This window comes from Trematomus bernacchii, unplaced genomic scaffold (genome assembly GCF_902827165.1).
Source record: "Trematomus bernacchii unplaced genomic scaffold, fTreBer1.1, whole genome shotgun sequence".
NCBI classification, from domain to species: Eukaryota; Metazoa; Chordata; class Actinopteri; order Perciformes; family Nototheniidae; genus Trematomus; species Trematomus bernacchii.
In genome coordinates, this window is record NW_022987648.1 from 10,015,838 (window position 1) to 10,038,426 (window position 22,589).

Below are 22,589 nucleotides of genomic sequence, written 5' to 3' on the forward strand. Positions count from 1 at the left end.
GATTTACTATCCTCACTATCACCACAATGAAACACGTCCTGAAGAATGTCATGCAAAGCTGCCTGCCTGCCTTCCTTTGATTCTCTCTGAACTGCCTGGTCGTTTTAATGTTTAATGTCAACCATTTGTGCAGATAGCATGAAGTAGAGAAGATCGCCGATGCTAACGTTAGCGTTAGCATTTCTCCCCCGGGCTTAAATGGTGTATTATAGAATGATCACACCGGTGACAGTACTATTCAAAGGGTTCACGAAATATGACTACTACTCTTACTGTTTAACATTTTGGGTGACTTAATGTTACTTCATGTTAAGGCTAATAAAAATGACAAGGCTGTAATGCTAACTAACGTGCTAGTTACTAGCTAGGTAGCTAACTTGATCAAGCCACTCCTGGTCGTTTCATCAGACGGGAAGCAAAAGAACGAGCAAGACCCATTGCTGGTATAATAACAACCTGGTACTAAGCACACAGGCATCTTGTTAAAGTTATCTTATCTTAGCCAGCGCCATATAGATAGATTATATCTATATTGCGCTGATCTTAGGTATCTGAATGGTGGAGGAAAACAATTGTGACATCACTTACGCGACTCTGGGATTTGTAGTCTTTCTAGTTACGTATTTTTCATAGTCTTATATTTCAACAGTTTTACGACAAACTGTGACTTTTTTGACATGGAAATTATTTTTTAAGATTGACAAACATCATATGTGTAATTCATGGCACAATTCAAACGGGATCGAAAGATACGTTTTCTCTCCCCATTGACTTCAATGCATAATTTTTCCGAAATAAGGTCCCATTACCCGGAAGTAAGTGGGCGTGACTTCGCCACTCTATTGAGCGAAATGAGGCATGGCTAAAATGCATGATCTGTTTGGTATTTTGAAAAAAAAAAAGTATAAATATGCCTTATATAGGTATGGTCCTACACTATATTATTCAAATATAGCATGATAGGTCCACTTTAAAGGCAATGTGAGCGTCCATTCCCATTGGATAACGGAGGATTTTACACCCGGAAGTAACTATTCTCCTTACTGTCGATTGATTTTACAGTGATATCTGCACTACTCATCAACTCAAAAACACCAGATTATCCTTGTTAATTACACAACATTGATTGGTTTAAATTGTGTGCAATGCTTTTGTGTTTTTCCCCTTTGATTCGGAGAAACAAATATTTTTTCGGGGTTTAGGATGGCAGAAGACACTACACTACCCAGAATCCCCAGCTATCGTTTAGGACTACACCATGCGCTTTGTTTGAAAAACCCCGTGATTAGTTCTCAAGCTCTGTGATTGGATGTTGGAGTGGCAGTGCGCGAAGTTTACACCGCGTCAAACAGCACTTTAAAATGGAATGAAACCCATCGACGGCACACTATCCAAATCAAGACTCGAACTCGAGCACAGGCTCCTCCAACAGTGCAACACAATTAAACAGATACACAGAAAAAATAGTGCAAGTAAATACAAAAAGAAAAATAGTAAAATAGTAAACAGTTAAATAGTGCAATAAGAGTCTATATACAAGTGATTGGAATATGTTATATTAGACAAATAATTTCTAAGTAGCAGCCAGATGAATGTTATGGATGTTGTTTCAAAGTTCAGGTGTTTAATAGTCTTCTGGCCTGTGGGATGAAGCTGTCTGGTGGTTTTAGTCCTGATGCTGCAGTACCGCCTGCCAGACGGCAGCAGACAGAACAGTTTGTGGCTGGGGTGATGGGGGTCTTTTATAATCCTGAGGGCTTTCTTTAAGGTTAACCTGGTATTTTTACTACATTTATTTTAGTTACTTTACAGATTTGGATTAATGATGTGAAATATAAACAACCCTTAAATCAGACTTTAGTTACACCTGAGTAAAATTCAGTGAAGGTGATTGCCAAGTGCAAACAATCAGGCGAGATATTTGATAGTTGGTGCTTGAGAAGACAAAAAATGTATCTGCAGATCCATATAAAGCATATTCATTACTCGTTATTCTCTAATTGTTCATCAAAAACTGTATATAATGGCTATTTTGCACATCCCTTTCAAGATTTCAAGATTTTCAAAGGTTTATTGAAATATCATATACACAACTACGGTGTAGTTATGCAATGATGACAAACTTGGGTCATAGGTTCCTCAACAAGAGATCTATCAATATGTGTATACCTCCACCATTAAACTGTCATATTCTGCACATTTCTTATTCTATCTACATACAACTTATAAGAGTATAATAAATATGTATAATATCAGTTAAAATAAGTGCTTCAACATAGTTAACATTGCAGGAAAGTTGATTGTCAAGTCCCAAAACAAACCATGCAAAAATATTAAACGTTAAGTAGGCTTAATATAGATACCCCCAAAGCTTTTTGCTTACATGTATTTAAAAGAAGACCTTAACCTAAAGTATTATTTAATGTTTAAATAAAGCCTAATTAGTTTGTCTGTTTTGCACATCCTCCTATTAATATCTTTGTACATCCGGCACTAAACTGTTTTATTCTAGATACCATTTACAGTATCTTCTTGATATTGTCTATTCTATATTTCTATCATTGACCTTCTACTTTCCTCCTATTTTGCATATACTCTTAATATTTAAATGTTTTCATAAAATATAACACATTCAAAAGTGCTTTACAAAAATGAAAGATATTAAGAAAAAGGCATTTTAAAACAGTCATTAAAAAGCAACACAATCTACCTGCATTGCAATTACTCTAAACGTGTAATAACGTGCTTTAATCAGTAGGTGGTTTGGGTTAAAAAGCTGTCAAGTTTAAAGTGTTAACAAAATAAAATATACTGCTGTTTCTGGTTTAGTTTACGACAGATATATTTAGTTATTGTTTTAATATTTGTAACACAAAAGCGATGTAAAAAACCCACAGCAACACAGAAAAGATGGTCTTAACATGACCCAGCGGTCTAGTAGTTAATAAAAAACAATATCAAAACAAAATATTACTACTAACTTTATTGTGAAATTAAAACAGAACGGTAAAAGAATAGTTTCCGACATAAACGGATGCGGTGCTTCCCTGAGCGTCAAATACCGCCGCCGATGGGAATACATTGCAATCAGTTGAAAGCTCTTTGCGTCCGTTTATGAAGCTGAAGGAGCCTCGGCGCGTCACAACTGCACGCCACGGGACCCTGACCAAGCGTCGCTCCTGGACGTTTAGGGAGTGAGAGTGTGTTGGTTAGAAATATACACTGTCACACTTAACTAGGCTATTGATTAACATATTGCTTGTTATAATATGTTGACGTTTTTTGTGTTTTTAGAATTTGAATACTTTTTTTTTTTTTTTAACTATTGCAGTTTGAGAATTTTCAGCAGAACACAGACCAACCCCGTCAGTATTGAGACAATCCCTCTGTAAAAGTCTGCTTTGTAAAGTACTGTCAAAATATTGTTTGCAACATACCCTGATACTTGTGTGTTCGCATGATTCTTTTTTTTTTTTTTTGTGTATTCTACCAAATTCCAGCTACAGGAGGACCTTGCAGTGCAGAAGCTGTTTAGACAACACAACTACCTGGCTAGGTTTAAGTAAAGATAGTGGTGTGGGTTAGAATATGCTTTGAAGATTAGTTCGTTAAGTTTACGAAGATACGAAACAAATAAGTCAATGTTGACTTCTGGTTTCACACGGGACTGAAACAGCTGTTTCCTGGGTAATTTTGGGCCGACCCTTCCAACATGACCTCCTCCCTACATTTGATTTCTTGCCTTTTGTACCATTTCACCCTGACTCACGATTATGTGGGTTATTATAGTGCGTTATGTTTTTCGATGGAAGTATGGATGTTCTATATTCAAAATGCAACATCTTGAGAGTTTTAGTTTTGGGAAGAGAAACTTAACCCTCCTTTTCTTCGGGTCAAATCTGACCGATTTACTACTTTCATCAATCATAACTTTTTTGTTTTACATTCGATTGCATTAAGGCTTTATCATATCCTTCACATTAGACATTTGAACATATAAAATTGCTGATCACCACTTTCATTGAATTTTGGAGGATTTAGGCTGCCTTTACACAGGAACGTTTGCGTTTATGCACAGTATGCGTTTTCAAAAAGGTCTTCCGTTCACATGCATTCATTTAATTTAACGTGTCTGTTCACACGAGGCCGCTGGAAACGCTGTAGTATATGCCGGGACTGTAAGTGGCGCTGTACTTCCACACGAGACCGCTCGAAAGCGCTGGACACGCTGTAGTACATATGCCGGGACTGTAAGTGGCGCTGTAACTTCCGCCACAAAATACACCAAAAGCAGCGAAGAAGACCCCGGAGCATGGTTGCCATGGCTACCCTTCTGTTTATGTTTTGTGGTGGATTTAGCAACATGTAGTAGTTCATGTAATTCTCCATGTCCACTTGTTGCTGATGGTTATGGTAGAGGAGCTGTAGATTTTGCACTAACATCTGTAGCATGGTCGAGCTGTAGATGTTGTACTAACATCTGTAGCATGGTCAGTAGCAGTAGCACTAGCAGTAGCTACTGACAGTAGCTACTGGCCATGCTACAGCAGTGAGCAGCAGAGGCGGGGAGAGGTGGGGCTATCGTTATTTAATCAGGAAATGATCGTATAGAGGCGATTACACGGAGCCGTTTGACCCCCCATAGCGTTTCGTTTGCAAATCTATCCACCTTGGGACCCGTTATCGTTTGTGGGGTCCGTTTCTATCGTTTTGTTACGGCCTCGTGTAAATAATAGGGCTATACGCAAGAGAAACTATGCAGATACAAGCCGTTTCGTTCTCGTGTAAAGGGGGTCTTTACTTTGTCAACTTTGTAACACCCATGGTGTTCCCGGTCCAAAATGACCGCCATAAAGAAAAGGAATTAGTAACCATCCGGATCAGATAAAACATACACACAAACACCCACACCCACACACACACACACACACACACACACACACACACACACACACACACACACACACACACACACACACACACACACACACACACACACACACACACACATACTCTAAATGTGTTCCCCCCTTATGTGCCCAATCCCCCCATGTGAATCACACCTGGCACACACAAACACACACACAGAACAATTTCACACATTTCCCGCTCTTATGTGCCCATCCCCCCACATGGATCACACCTGGCACACGCAATACATGTTCAGTGTCTGTTCTTTGTATATTTACTGCAGTTTTTCATGTATACCAGTAGTCTGATACAATATGTACAGTTTGAAAGGGTGTTAAATGAAATTTGGTGATGATTAATGGTTTTTGTGTTAATGTAATAGCAGTTAAAACAGGACCGGTCAAATTTGACCGCGAACACTAAAGTAAGGGGGGGGGGGGGGAACGAAGACAATAGAAGGGTTAAAGGGTATATCATTGATCATCAAGAGCCCTTCACACCCGGTCTTAAGTTGGCATCCCTTGTACATTGAAGGATTTAGGATTGTTGAAGTTAAACTTCACATCCTCAAATAGACTTAGAGTTGTTCCATGTTGCTGTTAGGGTGAGATGTGTCTCTCGCTGTCCTGGGTACACGTGATACAGAAGCAATATTTTCCATTTGAAACACTGTCTATTGGCTCACCCAGAAGAACAACCTTTCACCATTTTCCATAAGTAAATGTAAGTGGTAAGTAAATAAGCAATTTTAAAGGACACTACATGATTTAACATGGATTTGTATATCAACTTTTTGCCACAAAGTTTTCAATTTGACTGCTTTCTGACCTTTGCACAAGGCTGTTTCAGATATCCTCCATCCAGACCCATGTACTCCCAACAGGATGTGATGCACTAATTATATTTACAAGTGCGAGGCCCAGACTCCACAATTTCACCAACATGATAAACACACCTGCCGGCCGATGGCAGGACAGCCTCACAGTGTTTGTCAGTTGATGTTAAATCAATAAACTGAAGGATCCTGATGCAGAGCACAGACTGCAGGAGTGTTACTCATTCTGGCCCGCAAAATGTTCCGCTCTGCTGAATCATATCTCATCTCAATGGTATTCAGAGCTGTTTCTCCACTGGGCACGATCTCACAGTGATGGCTAGAAAATACTTCATGGGGTCAGGTGACGTTGAATTTCCATACTGTATCATGTGGTTGGTTTCTTGAATACATTAAAAGATAAAGTAAATAAATGGACAATTATGTAATTTGATCAGAAAAACCTGGCTCTGGAGCTTTAAACCTTATTTTCAAAAGAGTTTGCAGAGTTGTATTAATATTATTTAAAAATAATAATAATAATAAACAAATCATTGCATACTTGATGTTTGTTTTTACTTCTTTCTCTTAAATACTGTACAGAGGACTGCTATCATTAAGCCAGTAATGCTTAACTACATTTTTAAAAGCATGAATAAGTACTAATTTTAGTTCATATTTTATTAATATTTATATGGAATGAGTGAAATGTCATACACACACACACACACGTAGCATTTCACGTTTCCATAGCAACAACAACTTCCTGTCAACAGCGTAAACTCGCCTTCAAAATAAAAGCATCTAAATAAAACAGGAAGTTAACCTAAATGACATTTAAGACATACAACTGCAACGAAAGTAACAAAAACAATGTCATATCCTTTTCAGTTTCACAGAACACAAATTGGGTTATTTACACATCATGCGCCCTGGTGACCGGACATCTAAAACGCAGATAGCACATACTGTGAGAGTCACGGACATGAATTCATAGATCAAGACAGACTGGTTCACAGACTCTCCTGTTTTGCGAATCCGGTGCTTAAACAAATAGCTCTACACCTCTGGCCGAAATGTATGGGCTCAGAACAGTCTCATAATACACACATGCACACAGAAGGATTCACACTTGTATTTCATGATCCGCAAAAGGATTCACACTTGTATTTCCGGATCCACACTTGTGTTTTTCAATGCACACACAAATGTGTTCCGTTTCATATACATGTAAATAAAATCCAAATACAGAAAAAAGTTTTACATATGTATTTTTGATCCTCACATATTTGTTTTCCGTTTAAAACCGCTGCACCTGCAAACACAAACCGCTTTCTGTGCATGGATCGCTCTGCATTCGTGTGTGGGTTTTTTGAGACTCCCCTGACGGTGACCCGATTCGTACTTGTAATTTTTTCTATCTATAGCCAATCAGATGTCTCCTCAATTCTAAGCCAATCACATGAGCGCGCCCCCACAAGGGTAGATTTCTTGCGTTCATGACGTAGCGCTTCATGTACGCATTTTGCGCTGTCCGGAGCTGACAGGTCCATGGAGCCTGCCTGCAGGCGCTAATCTCAGGACACCTCCACTCTCAGTACATTACCACTTTCCGATCAGGAAATGCACGCAAATACAAGCCTTTATATTATTAAGGTACAGTGCCACTTTCCGAACCATTAATGAATGCTTGTGTACACAAAAACGGCAGGCAAAACTGTTTTAAATGTGTGTTTCCTGTATGGCGATCAGCTGCTTTATTTATGTCTGTATGAAGTTGTTGTGAGTGTGGAGGGAGCAGCTACAGGTTAGCTTAGCCTAATCGATCAGTGCACTACGAAGCCAGTGCTAGACAGTGAACTGTCAACGGGGGGAGCCCCGCCGGTCATTATCGGCCGATATTCACTCTTAATAGTTTGATCGGTGCTCTCTATAAAGGCCGATCAGGAGAGCTGGATCTGATCGATATGGACATAAACGCGAGTGAAGTTTTAGCGAGCTGCATGAGAAACTGACGGGCTGTCAGGAGAGAGGGAGGGAGAGAGGAAAAGAGATGATCCTTACTCCCGTGTTATTATCCGGTCATAGTCCGGTAATTACCTAACGGAAACGCTGCTACACAATTCTTATTATTATTATTATTGAAACATGACCGGTAAGTTTCAAATTTGTCCGGTAAAATTAAATTCTGTCCGCGGAAACCCTGCTCCGGACTACGCAAAATGCGTATATGAAGTGACATGAACGCAAGAAATCTACCCTCGTGGGGGCGCGCTCATGTGATTGGCTTAGAATTGAGGAGACATCTGATTGGCTATAGATAGAAAAAATTACAAGTACGAATCGGGTGACCGTCAGGGGAGTCTCAAAAAACCCACACACGAATGCAGAGCAATCCATGCACAGAAAGCGGTTTGTGTTTGCAGGTTCAGGGGATTTAAACGGAAAACAAATATGTGAGGATCAAAAATACATATGTAAAACTTTTTTCTGTATTTGGATTTTATTTACATGTATATGAAACGGAACACATTTGTGTGTGCATTGAAAAACACAAGTGTGGATCCGGAAATACAAGTGTGAATCCTTTTGTGGATCATGAAATACAAGTGTGAATCCTTCTGTGTGCATGCGTGTATTATGAGACTGTTCTGAGCCCATAGAAATGTCCCTAAAATGAAGTCCGAGTTTTAAATATATCTCAAATAATGTATGCACTGTCATTTCCCCACATAAACATAACAGTCTGCAATGAAACGGTTGTCTCCTGTGCGCTCCACTTCCTACTTGGTGCACCAGTAACTTTCTCGTGCGAACGAGAAAGTATCTTGTGCGCACGAAAAGGTATCTCGTGCACACGAGAAAGTATCTCGTGCGAACGAATTAATAAAGCGTGGCCTCGTTTTATTTAAATTGAGGCCACGAATTACATCTCGTGCGCACAAATTAATAAAACGTGGCATTTATCTTTCTCTCTATGAACCCTCCAGAGCTCCGTACTTTTTTGTACTTGTTTGTGAGTTTTAAATGTAGCAATAAGTGGTTTATTTTTCAACTATGTGTGTGCCACATGTGCCACCTGCATATATTAATCCCTAAATCACAGATCTTAAATAATATTAGACAACAGTTAATGAAGCATTCATTGTGAAGCCCAGCTCATAAAGCTATTAATTTTCACCCAACTAGTTCCACCAGGGGGACCCAGGGGTCACTGAGAGCCACAGTGCCACAGAGTTCTCTTTCAATTAGTTGATTGCTACAATTGAAAATACTTGAAGAATATTATTTGAGGTCTACATCCTATGCTAAATTATACTTTTATTATGTTGTTCGGCACAACCTGTTTCTTACATAAAACAGGTGCACAGTATTAAGAAGTGATAACAACACCTGTGACACCTGTTAGAGCAGTGAGCCATGATAAAGCACAAACACAGGGGGACACTATAAGTCTTGTTTTACATGTAGCTTTATGAAAAAAAAGGGTTTGCAATCTCATCCAGATTTCATTTACCATTACATCATTTTTAAACCATCTCTATATTCCCCATAGGCTGTGTTTTAAATGTAAATCTACTTTTTTTAGCTAAGGGTTGCCTTTGTGGAGCTTAAATAATAAGCAATAGACTTCAGCCAGCAGTTGATCCGTCATGCCGTTATAGTGCAGCAGTAGTTTCAGCTCCCTCTGAGGAATGACACCTGGATATTTTGTAACTAAGACCCTGGTATGAATACAAATATTCATCCAAAGTGTCATTTTTGATTCATCCATAATACTAACAGGAAGAGAAATCAGGGACAGAGAGAGATGACATGTAAGTGCTTGACTAACCCCTGAAACATATACAATCCTTAATTCAAAAAGATAGAAAACCAAAGTGGAGAAAAATTGCTTTTTATGATCCTGAGAAATGATCATTGATCACAAATACATTCAATTACCACATCAACTTTTCTGTGCTGATTCATTTAAGAAATAAATACACTTTTACATAGTATGAAATAGCTTAAAATGTACAATAACTCACAATAAAAAGAAATTAAATAATCAACATATGTTAAAAAATACATGTCCGAAAAAGTATTTTGTCATAAATACACAAAATAAGGAATACATAAATAAATAAATAAAACAAGAGATTTTAGAGTTTTCACATGAAACACTACTAGCCTTATTGCCATGTTTGCACCTGACATGCTAAAACACATCGCGCTGATCTGCTTCTCACGCCCATTGTCTCATTTACATGATCAAGGCTCTTTTTAACACATTGCCTCGCACACTAATGAGCGCGAGTCCAGAAAACACTTCAGTTGCTTCATGCAGAAGTATGAGCCCTCAGGAAGTCCATTCAGCCTTGTGCCAGTGTGCCCCTCTCCCTCTGGAACAAGTGCCATCTATTTGGGCAAACAATGCCCACCCTCTTCCCCCCCCCCCCCCTGGCCTCAGAAACAATGGCTCTCAATTAACCAGTCAACAATAAATTAGAATATTAAAAGCCACGGAGGACGGGGGGTGAGGTTTTAGAAAAGCCTGAGGTGTGTGACCCGATGAGAAGTCTGCAGATGTCGGTCATGCGGGACGAACGCCTTTCTTTGACATCTAGACAGAGAGGGACAGAGAAACCAATCTGAACCTCCCCCCGCTGCCATCTCCCCTCTCAGGGCGCCCCCATGTTCCTCAGTTAATCCCACTTTATCCAAGAGAGGCGGGCTGTCAGGTCTGAGAGATGGAGACAAAAACAGGACATAAGTTTAGTTACATTTTAATGACTGTTTAACAAGTCCTAGGGCTGGAGGTAGAGAATGGGGACACACTCACTCTCATAATGAGGCTTCAGAGCAGATTCCCACAGAATTAGTTAATGGCATGGAGCTAGTAAGAATACTGATGATTGTGTTTCTGTCAAATGAGGTTGATGCCCGAGGAAAACACACCTGGGGATTAAAGGAAGCAGCAAACACACAGCAAGCTGCTTCAAGTCAATAACTGTGAAAAACAACAATTTCTTATTGTTCTGGATGAACATTATTTCTCAATGAAAGACTAAGGGTGAACTAAGCACTTGTCTCTGTGTCCATGGTGTACATGGAGCTATTTGCTGTATGTGATTATGTCAGAATCAGAAATACTTTAATCATGTCCTCTGTCATATTGATGTTAAGTTATATTTGGCTTTAAATATCAGGTATGTTATGTGTGTTTGTTAGAGGACTTTTGTTAATGTGTGGGATAAATTGAAAGTGTATGAAAGAAGATTAGGGCAACATGTGATTTATTTTGGAGATCTGACCAAAAGTGAAAGAAAAAGAAAATTCTGATTTCTGAGATTTTAGTCAGAATCATGGCTTTTCTTTCTCAGAATTCTGACTTTAATCTTATAATTCTGTCTTATTTCTCCGGACATAATTAGTTACAAAAAATAACGTTTTTCTTTAAATATATATGGTAGGCCTAAACGACAATATTCTGGAGAGTGAAGAAACTCTTGAAACAATTTCCAAACATTCTGCAATAACCTGTATGAATTACCATATTAAAATAAAAGGCAGATAATGCTCTGAGTCCTGTCAGCACATTTAAATGGTCTGAAGTCAGGCTTAACATTACTCTGATCATGTCTGCACCTTACATCTCCATCATGAGCTAATGATAGTTTTATTATGGGCTGTAATGAAGGGCATCAGCTCACCGCTTGTGTTCCAGATGGCGTTGGTGTGATTCTTGTAGCCGCTCTTCATGCAGTCGTCTACGTAGGACTTGGGGTCGCAGCCCGACACGAGGATCTCCCTCAGCAGGGCGATGTAGGCGATGGCGAGCCTCAGGGTGTCTATCTTGGAAAGCCGCTTCTCGTAGGGGAAGGTGGGCACGTGGCAGCGCAGCTCCTCGAAGGCGGAGTTGATGCTCAGCATCCTCTTCCTCTCGCGGATGTTGGCCGCGTGCCGCTGCACCTTATAGGGCGGGTGAGAAGAGAGGCGCCGCGCCCTGTGCTTGGTCACCTCCAGGGGGTCGTCCATGGAGGACGTTTCCCCTTCAGCGCACGCGTCTTCCCCCGGAGACTGCGCGTCGAGGTCGGTTAAGGTCAGCTGTGCGTCCGGGAACATGGACTGACTGCCGAAGTTGGGCCAGGGTGAGAGCTGGCCGGCGGAGTTGTAGTCCAGCAGGAAGGTGTCCAGCTGGCTCTGGAACTGGAAGTTTTGGTCCATTTGTCCCCAAAATGCATAATCAGTAGTGCCATCCTGATCCAAGTCAAAAAGCACGTCCTCCATATTTAAAATGATACGATCTTTCCCAGTCTCTGAAGGCACACAGCAGATTCTCGATACTGTCTACCTGCATGTGCCTGAATCTCTGCCGTGTGACACCCACATGGGCACATCTCCCGGATTAAATACTTCCAGGGCCTCCATGTTTCTCGGCGGGTTGCTCTGGCCAATTCTAAAGGCTGAAAGGGAGCTCTTAAGAACACTTTACCCCTCCTTGTGGATCGTTCATTGCTTTAAAAACGCATTACAAAAGAATCAGTTGATCTCCAAACGACAAAAAAGCGGGGAAAACACGTGTCCAATTATAAACTTCCCCTCAAGTAGGCCCGCTAATATTGACAAAAAACACTCCGTATATAGTGGAGGGCTTGTGCCGAGCATTATGGCGCAGCAGGCCACTGCAAACCCGGTGGCCTCTGAATGGGACTGTTTTATCTATTAAAGCTCAGCTGACAACAAACACTACTGTCAGGAACACATGAGCATCCTTTGTTTGTGGGAAATGTAACGAGATTTAATGGGAAATGAGTGTTATCTTATGTTTTGCCTTTGGGTTTATTCTGGTCTAGACATTTCTTGCACACTGATACCACAATGCAGGATGCAGCATATTCCAGCAGGATCGCCACAGCTCGCCCCACATCATTCTGGGTCTAGTTGCCACATTTAATGCGCTTCTGTGCAAATGATATGACTGAGTAAATGGCAAACCATGGAGAGGACGCACACTGTAATTACGCACGGGGTTTAATCAAATAAGCCAGCTCGTTCCGAGGTTGAATGGAGGACAGCATGTGGATGAACTTTAATTTAAGAAGGCTGTATGTTTGCTAACACGTGGTTTTGATTTGGCGAAGTCCTTTACGATGCTAATTTAAAAGGGGGGACTGTTTGTTGGAGTAAACACAGGCGGCACGATCCTTTCGCTGATCTTTTTTAAGAGGTGGCAGCTGATTCACCAACATTATCACTGAGACAGGTGAAGCGCCTTACTGACAGTTTGTGGTGTCACCAAACACCCTCATATGTTATAGAGAAAGCATTTTTTATTATAAAGTATTACACAAGCCAGATAATAATCAACGTGGCTGTGGAATACATTTTCTCTTATATTTACATAAAAAGTCCCATATGGCACCTTCCCTGGCATTCTGATCATATCTTATACTTGACCTTAAAGTGTATTCAGGTTTAAAGGAGTTAGAATAATGTATTCCTCATAAATAATTGTCAAATACCCAGTATCAGCAGTGAAAGAAGTACTCAAATGTTATACTTAAGTAAAAGTAGCAATACTTTGTTACAAGTTAAAGTCCTGCATTCAAGATAATTCAAGTACAAGTACACTAGTATGTATTGGCTTTAAAATATACTCAAAGTATCAAAAGTAGTACTCGTCATGTGTAATTGTGGTGGAATGTATAACTAAGAACATTATAAGAAGTATCGTACTTAATTTTTGACATAATTTGATGTGCCTTCCATTTTATGCTACAGTACTTTGTACTTCTACTTCACTACATTCCATAGGCAAATGTTGTACTTGTTACACCACTACATTTGTTTTACACTCAGTTACTAATTGCTTTTAATATATAAAAACATATGATTTGCTCACAGAGGTGTAAAGTAACTAAGTACATTTACTCAAGAACCTGACAATAGTACAATTTTGAGATACATGTTTTGCTACTTTGTACTTCTACCCCACTACAATTCAAAGGATACTCGTGTACTTTAACTCCACTACATGTATTTAATACCTTTAGTTACTTTACCAGCTTTGATAACACTTTAATGATCAATAATTATAAAACATATCATATATATTATTCTGAAATGGGACCAATCTGCAGATGACTACTTTTACTTTTAGTAATTTAAGTTTATTTTTATACTAATACTTTTATACTTTTACTTGAGTAACCTTTTGAATGCAGGAATTTTACTTGTAACAGAGTATTCCTACACTCTAGTACTTCTACTTTTACTCAAGTACATGATCTGAGTACTTCTCCCTCCTCTGTTTGCTCACATGATGCACTACTATGTATTATAAAAAGTCTCTAAAATTGACTCCACATTGACAACCTAAACCTAAATATGAAAACAGGATAATATTATATTATTTAATAATGAAATAGCTATTCTGCATACTTTTACTTTTGATACTTGTAGTACTTTTAGTTGATAATACCTCACTACTTTATGTGACTGAAATGGGCCAATATGCAGAATGAGTACTTTTCCTTTTTATATTTCAAATGCATTTTGATGCAAATACTTTTTTAACTTGACCTAATTACCATTTAGAATTTGGGATGTTTACTTGTAATCAAGTATTTTAAGACCATAATATGTATTTTGCTTAAGTACAGGATCGGAGTGCTAAATCCACCCATTTCAGAATCTCATATATGATTTCACTTATTGATTCATCTATACTTATCACAGCTGGTGGATCATTTTATTTACTTTTTATAGCTACTGCTCGTGGATATCTTGACCTTACATTTATGTCACTGTTGATTTATTAGATTATTTTGTAAAAAATGAAATGAATAAAGTACAATATTCGCTGGGAAAATGTTGTGGAGTAGAAGTATAAAGTAGCCTAAAATAAAAATATTCAGCTTAAGTACAAATACCTCACAATTGTACTAGAACTTTTGAGTTAATAGGCTACTTCACTACATTTCAACACTTCCCAGTATCAATGTGTTTTTAAAGTTGACGTACAAACACGTACTGAGGTAAAAGTCCTGCATTCAAAATCTTATTCAAGTAAAAGTAATCAAGTATCGGCTTTAAAATATACTTAAAGTATCAACAGTAAAACTACTCATCATCATGTGTAATGTCCCGTTTCACAACAATGTTATTTTACTGGATTATAGTGATGCATATATGTGTCTGTCACAGCTTGTAATTCTATTTACTTTCTATACGCTAATCTAAATCTGTAAAGTAACTAAAACTGTCAGTTAAAGTCGTGGAATACAAATGACAACATTGTCTTCTAAAATGTAGTAAAGTAGAAGTATAAAGTAGCATAACATGAAAATACAGCATAAGTACACCTCATTATTGTACTTTAATAAAAAACTTGAGCACTTTACTACATTCCACCTTTCCCAGTATGACTGTGTTCTTGCAGTTGACGCACAGACACGTTTTTTTATTTTTAAGGAACACATAAACGCCTCAGATCTGCATTCTTCTTCGGTGAGTTTTGATTTCCCAGCAGGGACCTCAGTATTTGTTTCAGGAAAACACATCAAAGTTGCTGCTATTTTCTTTAGTATCGACTTACACCAGCTAATGAACCTATATAGTTCCAGTGTTGCTTTAACCCCTTTCCATCCTACAGTTCAATTAACCCATTACACTGACTCGCAGGAGAAATGAGAAAGGACAACATCCTGATTAATAATGAGAGCATTGTTATCCCGCCCGGCATCTGGGTTTAACTCTGCCAAGAGTCAATACAAACCTGTTTGGAGTGTAAATTAGGCGGGAAGGGTGAGTGTTTGCGTTGTGTTTAGAATGACTGATTTCTTATTAACGAGTCATCAAGTTCACTTTCTTTACATTCGTGATCCCGGATGTCCTTTAAAAGCTGTTGGGGATTTATTTGGCTAGTGTCTGGAATAGATTCTACTTGAAAAGTAGCAGATCTGTGGCGTTAAGCGTTTAGATTGTATTTCTATTGAATAATAGCAGGTAGAAAGGATTATGCCTGAATTCAAATTAAAGTGTAATATTATGTGTGAGCTCTGGTGCTTGGTTTAACCACAACATAAAAATAGAATGTATATAATCAGCAGACCTTTATTGTCGTTATACTCATGTACAATGAGATTTGCTGACTTCTCTCTATGCAGTTTAAATTAGAGAAAAATAAATCAAAGCAGCAAAAGAGAATACAAAACTAAAAGGCACTATGCTATAATAAATCAAATATTGTATTGGGGGAAAATGTTTAAAATGTCATATTTTGGAATGTGAAAACATAGTAATCAGCCTTAATGTTTCTTAATGTAGAGAAATAACACATAATCAAAGATCCAGTCCCATTTAAGTTATCTGAAGACCCATGAGCCACTTTGTATTTGTTTTACAGATTATAGTAAACACATTGTCTCTGCAGCACACCGAGTGTTTGTTGGGGTTTCTGAGGGGGGGGGTGGGGGGGGATGCTGTCAGGACCTTCTGCAGGCTGCCAGCAGCATCCCTCCTGCAGCTGACGGCCCGGTGCGGAGGGTCGGGCTGAAGAGACTGCCTGTCAGATCCAGATCTGCCCCATTGTTCCTGCAACAATTCAAGAGGGCTGAAGGGTTTAAAAAGGAACCAACGATAGCAGCACTTCACTAAATGTGCCAGGAGTGAGTACACAGTCTAATAAGATACATTCACATCTCAACACTGAGCTTATGGGGACATTTGGTTTTATATCTCCCTATTGAGACGTAAAATATATGTTTTGTGGTCTCAATGACAGTTGATAAGGTTTCGATTCACTATGTGTGGTCATAGGCGGGTGATCAGATAATGGGCCCCTGGGCGTAGACACATTTAAGGCCCCGCCACCTTCATGGGAGAAAGACAATATAAATACCTTATAGCTGTTTGGATTCAAGATTCAAAGATTCAAAGGTTTTATTGTCAAATGCACAGTAGCTACAGTTTTGGCAATGAACATGTTAAATCCCAGGCTCCTTCAACAATGCAACATAAATACATATAGGACATAAACAATTAAAAATAGTGCAAGAAGAACATAACAGAAATGCTAGAGGATGTTACAATGTGCTGGTTAGCCTCTTTACGTTATTGTTGTTGTCTTCTTGTATATGTTGTGTCTTTTTGTAGTCTCTACACATCTCCCTTTTTGGTATTTATAGATATTAACTGTCTCTTTGCTTGTTTTGCCCCTTTTTGTAGTTGTGTTGTGTTTTTTAATATTAATGCAGCTTCAGTTGCCTTCTTCACATAGTCATTTTTAGTCCCTGTGGTTGCGTTCATATTTGTGGTCATATTTAGTGTCACTTTTTGGTAGTCAATTTGTGTTTCTTTGTGAATATTTTCCCTTCTTTTCGTAGTCGCTGTCTCTTTGTGTGGCTCTTTGCAGCTTTTTTGTATCTCTTTGTGGTTGTTTTATGTTTCTTTGTCGCCATATTGAGTTTCTTCCTGGTTGCTACATCTCTTTTTGAGTGATATTTTGTAGGGGAAGGCCTAGGTGCCCCTAACACTTTGGAACTCTTAGCTTTTTGCCTAGTAGGCCTGTTCAGTGAACCATCCATGTGTGTGGTGCCTCATTAAATACTATCCAGGCTATAGTGTGACCCAAAAGTGCTCCTCTCTGAAAGACGAACTATAAAATCCAGTCTTCTGCTAAGAAAACCGGACAGCATGGACAAGTGAAGTGCGGTTCTTGGACTCTGCGCAAGGCCACCTGCTCGCAATTAGGACTGCGGTTTTGAAGCCGTTTCCCACCTGGGAGTAACTGTGTGGAAAACAAGGAAGTTAATGGAACAGCGAATCAAACGCACATCAGAATGGATCCACACCTGCTCTTTCATGTCCTCTATGATATTATGACTTTTAATCAGTGACATATTTGGGGGGGGATTAGTGTGAACAGTGTTGGGGCTTGTGTTATTTCCTACAAATTACCGTGTGGTGTTGCTGAACTCTTTTTAGATTCAGGGCCAAAATACACAACGGCCAAACCTCTATCTTTTTCTTTCTCTTTCATAATGTCTGTCGCTATTTCTACCTCATACCCCAAGCAAATACAAAGATTAGCATTTCAGGGTTGTGTTGAGGCGTGTCTTGTTTGTTTGGGTACAAGGCTGATACACATCTTGGTTCTGAAAGCCTCTGCAATGAGAGAATGATGGCATAGCAGCCAAGTAGTGTAATCTTCAGCGTGGGCCACAAACAGCTCTTTGATCCGCACTGGGACCGAGCCATTAGAGTGTCACGGCACATTGGAGCGATAGCACACAGCAGAAGTTACCCTTGACCACAGATGCAGATGACCTCAGGCTTTTACCTTTAAGCTACAATTAGCATGAATGCAATGAGCAGTATGTGCCCAGCTTCAAAGGCCACGGCAGCCAACTGCATGAAAATAATGCAGGAAATGCCGAGACTGATTGCATGCTAACTCTCTTGCATGTGAAGTATTTGGGGTTACATTCAGCTGCATCTTTGGGACAATATCACATTATTCATGTATGACCTTATACATGATATGTGTGACACCCAGGGTGTGGAGAGTCACGTTTGAAATGTATTCTGTTACAATTACAAATTACCTGTTAAAAAATGTAATCAGTCCTATTCTGCTTTTTGGGGTTTTCCTTTTCCTGTAGTGTGTTATACGTTTTTGCGCATGTAAATGGTCTGCAAAGGCTAACATTCCAAAGTTCCCTCCGAGGGTCACCCACACAGTCCCCCCTGCCTGGAACACCTCAATTGGACTCCTCTGTTTACTCCCATAGCATAGTGACATCACTAAGTAACACTTGTGCTGCTATTGGCTAGTGCTCCAACATATTGTCTCTTTGCATTTGACCATTCACAACAGAGCCGGGTCAGCTAACCAATCAGAGCAGACTGGGCTCTGGTTTCAGACAGAGGGTGAAAAGAGGTGCTGCAGCACAGGCAGTATGAGAAAAATAAAGAGCTTTTTGAACATTAAAGCATGGAGACATGTTGCAGTAGAGGCACAACATAAAATATGAAACTGATCATTAGCATAATAGGGCCCCATTAAATGTATTGAAACATTTTTATCATTCTAGTATTCCCCATTCTTTCACTAAATGTACAGCTCACCTGATTAGTAGCATAGTGCGACCAAGACAAGCTACAAAACCTGTCAAAAAATGATTCTGATCCTTAAAGTTGAGTAGCAGCTTGCTGGCTGCGAGCCCATTCCTGTCTGCATTTCAGGCCCAGGTCTGGTCTGGAAAAAGCATCATGGTCATAAAGTGGGCCTTAAGCAAACACCCCTCCGGGGGCACCACCCCTCTCCATGGACCGGCGAACGCCTCAGACTGGATCTTAGCCCCCGGCTTGATATAAACACATTATTTCTGCAGCATGGGTGTGTATACGGGGCTTGACAACAGGTGGTATTTAGATAATATGGCTTCATATGTGTGCACAACACATCATAAGCTTTCCCCTTCACTCCAATATTAATCCCAATCTGTGCGTTCATTGTGAGAGTTTGTGTGCGTCTCAGTGGAATGTGTGAACAGAGCCTGTGGGATATCTGCAGGAATGTGTAGACTGTAACCATCGGTGACACCTGCAGAGCACCAGCTGTCAATACCATTCCCTGTAAAATCACCTGACTGCAAAAGATGGAGTTTATTGTGAAAAAGAAAGTTAATTTCCTTTATTTGGAATTATAAACTGTTTTAAAAAAAAAAAGTATATTTCCAGACCGCAAGGACAATGAAACTCAGTCAACCCATTACAACACCATTCAACTTTCAGGTCAAATAAGAAAAAATAAAGGAGAAGTTATTTCCATGACATTATTGTTGGGGTTCAATATGAATTTTCCAACTGCGATCAGCAATATCAGCAATTATAAAATAACTTTTTACAGCATCAGAATAAAATTGATGATTGGGGATGCTGTCTAGTGTGTGACAGCAGCATTATATAACACAATTAGAACATTTCACTCATGTATCAATGGATTGTACCACAAACCCACTATAATTCTAAAAGCTAAAAAAAACTCCTTCTAAAGTTAAAGTATGATGTAAGAATGCCGGCTGTGCATTTTCTTCCACCTGTGAAAAATGCTGGAAAGTAGACCTGCGATCAGAGAAGGGAATGAAAGTGCTTTTAAAGGAGAAATGCAGTCATTTAGTTTTGAACTTTGGATCCTACATTTGCCTTTAAGATACATAATAACATTTATCTGCTACATAAATGCCCACATCTTACAAACAGCACAACCTAGTTTTTCCTCAAATATATATTTTATTGAGCTTCTTTTTTCCACATACATTTCAATTTCAAGTTCAATTAATTTATAAAGAGGTGTTGAACCAACTTAAGTACTTTTTGATTCAAGACTCATTTTCATAGCTGTTTTATTTGTGCATCTAGCATTTGGAGCTGCTAGTAAGTAAACAAAGTCACAGGCACAGTGTTTATAACTACATGCAATGATAAACAGGCAGAATAACGCCTATTTAAATACAGAAAGAAAAGAAAGATGTATATAATAATAATAAATAAATAATAATGGATTGAGTGCAGGGAGCCCCTCTCCTTATAATAACCCCCATCTTGAAATCTCAGGTTTACACATTCCCATTTTTTAAAACCAAGATAACCCTGATGACATCATCACATACCATCAAATCACTGGAAAGATAGACAGTCTTGTACGTCAGGTGATCTAATCTGATATTTGATATGATTCACATGATGTCGTATGGTTATATTTAATAAACAGCTGTTGTTTTGAATAATAATGTGTCTACTGATGGAGCTCAATCTTTTCAAATGTATCAAAATATGTAATTCTGACTGGGACTGTCTGCTATATGAAAGATTTTCAGGCATGATGAATTTGTTTTGTAGCCTGTAGGCTGTCATTCATGGGGACACCAGATGTGAAAATGCTCCTCCTGCAACTCCACTTCCTCGGAACAAAACCCTATCAGGTCCACACACACACACACACACACACACACACACACACACACACACACACACACACACACACACACACACACACACACTGGCCTGATACTCAGGAGATGGTCTTAACAGGCGTGAGGGCGTCTTAGGTCACTGCAGAGACATGCCAGTGGACACACTGCGCCTAAAGACCAGCTGCTAGCTTTGTTGTGTGTCAGTTGTCTTCATGTCTCTTCGTCCTGACGCTGTTGTTCAGGTCAGCGAGGTGATGCATGTTTTCCCATCTTGATTAAGAGAAAATGAAAGGAGCTCTTTTTCTTGGAACGAACTCTGCTCTATATTTGATTTAGACCTGAAAAGAAACGCGGTCACTTAGGACATTCACACTCAGGACGGTCCTCTGTTTTCACAGGTGGAGTGGCCGATAGGATATGGTGTTCAGAGCGAGCTGATGAAAGGAGAAAGCAGTGGCTGAACGGGGTATAGAGCACACTGACGCAGAGGGAGGATATGTTGTTGAATGCTCAGAGACAAAACAAAGAATGCAGACAGGGAGCATCTCTCATGTCACTCTATAGTTAACTGGGTGATTATCTGATAATCAATGATCTCTTTTCTTCACTTCCGATGAATGCTCTGCTGACAGATGCTCCACGTCTGTAATGGGACAGATCCTTTCCTGAATGAAAGGAAACGGTGACAACGTTTCCTTTATGTATCCCTGATCTTTGCTAACTAGATAGCTAGATAAAATATCATTAGTGAAACAAACAAAGTCCAGCTTTAAAGCAATATTGTTAAGCTGTTAATTATGCATATTTTTCAAGAAATGTACAATTTCTGTCAAAATGGAAACTCAGTATAATATTGAAACAATTATTTTGCAAGCAACAGTCATTTTTTCTTTTTTACATGTTTCAGTTGTAACTAATTTCATCATTTATTTTTATAGTAATTGTTTAAGTTATGGCTGCATATGTAATGCTAGTGCACTTAGCTTTGGGAAACACCATCGTTAACAAAATCAACCAATAGGCTCGCCATAGGGCCGGCTGTTTACATTCACTTTTCGTTCCATATTTCAAATGTAGCCCACTTAATTGCTATCCAGGTCGTGTGTCTCAAAGGAAGTCAGGATCAATAAGTCTACGTAGTGAAGAGTATGGGATGGAGGTCAAACAAACACTTTTCCCAGACACACTGATCTTGTTTCTAGACATTAGTAAAACGCACAAAAAAATACTTTTTGTAAGATATCGTCACTTTAATGAAGATTATTGCATTAGACCTTGTGTGATTCATGCAATGACAACGTTTTGGTGGTTGGAAATATGTCTTGGAGCTTCCTGGAGTCTTGTCATTACCATGGTGATGGTTGTAGTTTCATATAAACTGTACAGATATGAGGGTGGTGTGATCTTCTCCTCTAATTGTCCGACTACAGTGCTAGTAAATTGTGACAAAATAGAGCAAGAAATATCTGGTTATGAATGAGTTTTTTGACACCAGTTGTCACATCAAGTCCTATGATAGAACATTTGAATGGTTGACATTCTGCATGGGTTAGACAGAAGGACATACGTTTGTTTCATGGAGCCAAGCTTTCACTTGACCAGAACCCAATCCCTTATGTGTAAAGTGTCCAATCTAAAGCAACACTTGTCTAATGTGTAATTGTCTAAATACTTGATAAACATGAGCAACAATGAATTGCTTTTATCTCACATGACAGTTTTTTGTTATTTTGTTTGTATAATATTTCTATCATGACCAATAATCTGCAAACAGAGCGTCAAATCAATAAAGCCCAGGAAAGCCTAGCAGCCAGAGGGTTGCAGATTATGAATGAATCACCTGGCATATGACAAACACATCCCAAACAGGAGGACAGTCCTGCTCTTGCCAAGGATAT

At 39.2% G+C, this 22,589-nt stretch overlaps 1 protein-coding gene across 1 annotated transcript; it reads right to left on the reverse strand.

Annotated features, from left to right (window-relative positions):
- Nucleotides 1–8,402: 8,402 nt before the first annotated feature.
- On the reverse strand, nt 8,403–12,378 carry LOC117485596 (protein Fer3). Its single transcript, XM_034134190.1, has 2 exons — nt 11,422–12,378; nt 8,403–10,451 (listed from the first exon to the last, which is right to left on the reverse strand). Exons 1-2 carry the CDS (start codon nt 11,996–11,998, stop codon nt 10,414–10,416), a joined length of 615 nt encoding a protein of 204 aa, XP_033990081.1. The 5' UTR covers nt 11,999–12,378; the 3' UTR covers nt 8,403–10,413.
- Between the last annotated feature and the right edge of the window lie 10,211 nt (nt 12,379–22,589).

What these genes read in the sequence shown, in the direction of transcription:
- LOC117485596 (XM_034134190.1), bottom strand. Translation starts at nt 11,998, where the DNA reads ATGGAGGACGTGCTTTTTGACTTGGATCAGGATGGCACTACTGATTAT. An exon ending in CGCCATCTGGAACACAAGCG is followed by an intron (nt 10,452 to 11,421) that starts GTGAGCTGATGC and finishes TCCATCTCTCAG; the next exon opens with ACCTGACAGCCCGCCTCTCT.